Here is a 5,000-nt window from a genome sequence, read left to right on the forward strand (position 1 = left end):
CTCCGTGCCCCACTCCCTCTCTCTCTCAGAGGCCACTAACCCCATGCAGATCATGTTCAGTGTTTTGCGGGGCCACAGGCCGGACACGGGGCCCGACAGCCTGCATCCCCAAATCCCGAGCAGGGAGACCCTCATCGACCTCATGACCCGTGGCTGGACCGGCAGCCCTGAGGAGCGCCCCACCTTCCTCCGTGAGACTCCTCTTCCTCTCTGTCCTATTCTCTCCATCTCTCCATCTCTCCATCTCTCCTTCTCTAATTCTCCCCGTCTCTCATTCTCACTCTCGATCTCTCTTTGTCTCTCACTCTATCTCTGTCTCACCCTCTCTATCTATATCTCACTCTCTTCATCTCTGTCTCTATCTCTCTATATCTACACACGTAGTAACAACAACAATACATAAAAAGGTATTTCCTTATCAGATGTGCAGTCCACTCCCCTTGTAAGAACACACCTTTAGATGATTACTGCCTTGTCGTGCGTGAGTGAACCAGTGCAATACCAAGAGTTCTCTCAACCCATATTTGACTACAGACTAAAAATAGTATGTTCAGGAAATGAGAATAGAGGCCATTCTGTTACTAATAACTAAAAAGTAGTATGCTTAGAGAAACCCATGCTCTAACCTCATACATATATACTGTCAACAGATTTGTGATCAGCTCAGCGAGCTTGACCAGTGGACTATGGACATTAATCAGCTTCCAAACCACCATAAATTACTGTTTTTGTATGTTACCAAATGGTGGTAGACAAACACGGATGAGGAGGTTTTAAGCAACAGCAGAACGTCACCTTGCGCACTCCTGCCTATGTGAGGAGTGTGTGGTCTCCGCTGGCAGAGGCCTTGCGTAGAGAATGGTCCTTCCTTTCCTGGCAGAGAAAGTGTTTGTGACTGAACCCTGTTTCGGTTTCTTGTGCTGGGTGAGAAGTCCTGTCTGGCCACATTCTCCAGCGCCTCTGACAGGAATTGAAACTGCTTTTAGGCTGCTGTGAACCGCCTGATAATATTAGCAAATTCTCAACTACTTGCTTTGCCCCGTAAAATGTTTCAGTTCGTTTTATTTTGTTTTTATACCTCCACCAAGGAAGTTGCAACGATGTCCGATTTCAGTTTAATATAAATGTATTTTATGTCGTGCATTTCTGGATCCCAAGTCCGCTTTACTCATAATGCTCTCAGGCAAACAAACTATGGACCCGTCATTTAGGGCTAAAACTGAAATGAAAACTTCAGAAGATTGGTGAAATATCCCCCTTTTACCCCCAGGCCTAGCGGCTTCTAGTGTGTCTGTGAACATAATTGTATTGTTTCCATTTCTGATCGGTCCATAAGCCACCACACCACCCCAAAAAAAAAAAAAAAAAAAGTGCTGACTTGTTCGTTTTCCGCCATTTTGTGTCTCGCCCTCCGTGCAGAGTGTCTGATCGAGCTGGAGCCCATGATCCGCAGGTTTGACGAGGTGGAGGTCCTGGAGGCCGTGCTACAGGTGAAGAGGGCCAAGGTGAGTCCACCGCACTGATCCAGGGTCAGCCCAAACGGCCAGTTCCTTGGCCAGAGTAAGGCCTCGAACACCCTCAGAGGTCAGAGGTCAGGGTTCGCAGAGGTGAGCGCGGGGTCAGCGCACCGACGGCGCGGTTGACGCGGCTGTGTCGGCCCGCAGGCGCTGACCCGTATCCCAGCAGCCCCGGCGTGCTGCGTGAAGAAGGAGGAGAAGACGCTCAACACGCCGAGGGATCACGGCTCCCCGTGGCTGGTCAGTCTGCGCCCTGCGGCACACCTCTTCTGCCTTTGTTTCAGTTTTAGTTTTAGTTTTAGTTTTAGTTTTAGTTTTAGTTTTAGTTTTAGTTTTAGTTTTAGTTTTTGTTTGAGTTTTTTTCAGCGCTGTCCTTTGGCTTCAAGGCTAGGGAAGTACAACTTACGAGTGGAGTATCTTACTAGTAGTAATAACATTACATCACATTACATTACATTACATTACATTACATCACATCATTGGCATTTGGCTGAAGCTCTTATCCAGAGCGACGTACAGTTGATTAGACTAAGCGGGAGACAATCCTGCCCTGGAGCAGTGCAGGGTTAAGGGCCTAAGTCAACTAACCGTGAGCTGAAAAATCCCAAGGAACAGTTCCAACAAGTGTAGAGTCCAAGCTAGCGAGCTACGAGGTACTTTACAACAAAACCAGCTCATAAATGCTGTGGCACCATGATTACTTGTATATCCTAGCTAACTGGTTATTCATCTTTAAGTCATTAAGAAGTCGAGTGGATAATAAACGATTAATCTCCTCGCAGTTTGTTAGCTAGATCGAATTGAAATTTTATATCCACGAATGAAACCTCTACTTGATGACCGAGTAGCAAAATGCCGTGGCGTTACCACAAAATTACGCTGTGTGCAGAAAATATGTTTTGCCGTTAGTGAGTGACTGTGTGATTACACCTGCTGAGTGTCGGTTTAGGTTAATGGACTGTTAAGTTAGCTAGTTACGTTGTTAGCTGATTTACGTTTTGTCAACGTTTTTATGTTCGCAACGCATAAATCAAGAGTATTGATAGGTTGAAAGTTACGGCTAACTAGCCTACGTTTGAACTGAAGTACAGCTGGCGCAACACAGTCCTACTGAGGGCAGGCAGAGGGTCGCAGCAGCAGTGAAGGGACCCCTCTTAGATATTGGTTTTCTTCTGTTACACGCCAACCGTCCGACCTTTATGTGAGAGCTGATATTGACTGGGCACCATTGTAATGTTTTTTTATTTGTTTTGTTTTCTGACGGATGGCACGCCGTGGAAGCCTAACCCTTACCGCAGTCTTACCGCGAAAGGGAATGGGTTGCTATGGCCGCTTGTCCTCCAACACGTCGTCATCGTCGTCAAGGAAATTGTCATGTGATTAAGAACGGCCCATAGAGTGTGTCCTGGCAGCCCCGTCAGTGGGAGGGGGAGTAGTCTGTGGACCCCTCCAGGTTTTGGCGATGCCTCCAAGCTGTTCTCACTTTTCTCTCTCACCACACAGGGTGTGATCCGTCCTGTGTGATCCAGTGTGTTTTATTTTATTTTATTTTTTACTATAGAAACTAGGTTAGTTGTCTAGGTTATTTCCATTATTTATCTCTTTTTTTTTTTTTCTCTGGTCAGGACACAAGCTCTGCCTCCGGCTCCTTTTCCTCCCAGGAAGCAGATATGTCCCAGCCCGGGTTTCTGACCACCACCACCGCCCCGCCACCCGAAGGCAAGTCCCTCTCTCATCGCAACACACTGTCTTCTGTCACGATAGTGTCCGTCCTGTGACAATGTACTCTTCTGTCACGATAGTGTCCGTCCTGTGACAATGTACTCTTCTGTCACGATAGTGTCCGTCCTGTGACAATGTACTCTTCTGTCACGATAGTGTCCGTCCTGTGACAATGTACTCTTCTGTCACGATAGTGTCCGTCCTGTGACAATGTACTCTTCTGTCACAATGTCTGTCTCGTGTAACAGTCCCTCATGTCACCAGACAGTGTCTCTTTTGTCATCCTGTCACAGTGCTGTGTGTGTCCCGCCTGTCATAACTGTCACAACAATCTTTCTCCTTCAAATGACCTGACCTGCCTGACCTAACAGTAAACCAGGTTTCACAGCCTGCTATATATAGGTGACCACATACAGTCTATGCATTATACAGCCGTTTACAGACAGGATGTGAGATGCTGTTCGCACAGGGCCCTGACGTGGTGTGTGGCCTGTGGTATTTTTGGAAATGCAGAGGTTTGTATTGTGTACAGAAAAATGGAAATTTTGCCTTACATCGGGACATCCCCGGTTCAGGGGATTGCCTGGGGAAAACCGTAAAAGCTGTGACCATGGAGGTTGCCGACCCAACCCCCGCCCACCCCAAACCCGTAGCTTCTTAACACTGCCCCCTGGTGTTGAGCTGGAGCCCCTGCACCTCAGGGCTGCACTGCAGGTCCATACAGAAGCATCGCGCCCATTGCATTACATTACATTGCATTATTGGCATTTGGCAGACGCTCTTATCCAGAGCGACGTACAACAAAGTGCATACCCATAACCCGGGATAAGTGCGCTGAAAGACCCTAGAGGGAAGTACAATTTCAACTGCCACCTGCACAACAAAAATAAGGACCAGGGCCTATTTGATTTTTATTTGTAGTTTTACCTTGTAGCTTAGAAGCCCGTGTATATTAAACAAACCGGGCGGGGGGCCTGTAGCGTAGTGGTTAAGGTAAAGGACTGGGACAGGCAAGTTTGGGGGTTTGAATCCCAGTGTAGCCACAGTAAGATCCGCACAGCCGTTGGGCCCTTGAGCAAGGCCCTTAACCCTGCATTGCTCCAGGGGAGGATTGTCTCCTGCTTAGTCTAATCAACTGTACGTCGCTCTGGATAAGAGCAAATGCCAATAATGTAATGTAATGTAATGTAAACCTTCACTGTTTTGCATAGCGGCCGATCTGTATCAAGCATTATTGCATGCTTTAGAACAGGGGTCGGCAACCCTGGTCCTGGAGACCCGCAGGGTGTGCTGGCTTTCGTTGTTGCTTGGCATTAATTGATCAATGAAAGCCGTTGATTGCACAGTTAACTCACCTCACCTGGTTTCTTGGGTCTGAGTCGCTTGCTTATTTTAAGGTGGAGACGGAAGCCAGCACACCCTGCGGCTCTCCAGGACCAGGGTTGCCGACCCCTGCTTTAGAATGTTGTGGACAAGTTGACGTCATTGATCGGTGTGATTGTTTGAGATGGGTTGGTTGATTTTATTGGATGGCATAAAGCGCTGACGTCATTGGTCGGTATGATTGGCTGATGCGATTGGTTGACTTGTTCGAAAAAGGATGAGAAATAGGGTTGACTTCACTGGTAGATTTGATTAGACGGCACAAACGGCGGATGTGATTGGTTGAATTTGGCGGTTGACACGATTGGCTCTGTCTCCTGTGACGTGCAGACAATTGCTGTTCGCCTGACCCCAGCTTTAAAGAAGAGGAGCCACACA

General features: G+C 47.6%; 1 protein-coding gene across 1 annotated transcript in view; it reads left to right on the forward strand.

Moving 5' to 3' along the window:
- LOC133126831 (receptor-interacting serine/threonine-protein kinase 2-like) overlaps window positions 1-5,000 on the forward strand; it is an 18,334-nt gene that overhangs the window by 11,402 nt on the left and 1,932 nt on the right. Inside the window, 5 exon segments of the mRNA XM_061239244.1 lie at window positions 30-191; window positions 1,420-1,505; window positions 1,665-1,757; window positions 3,143-3,236; window positions 4,953-5,000. The exon segment at window positions 4,953-5,000 is cut by the window's right edge and continues 15 nt beyond it. Coding sequence (XP_061095228.1) covers window positions 30-191; window positions 1,420-1,505; window positions 1,665-1,757; window positions 3,143-3,236; window positions 4,953-5,000 — 483 coding nt within the window.

This window comes from Conger conger, chromosome 4 (assembly GCF_963514075.1).
Source record: "Conger conger chromosome 4, fConCon1.1, whole genome shotgun sequence".
Taxonomy (NCBI): Eukaryota; Metazoa; Chordata; class Actinopteri; order Anguilliformes; family Congridae; genus Conger; species Conger conger.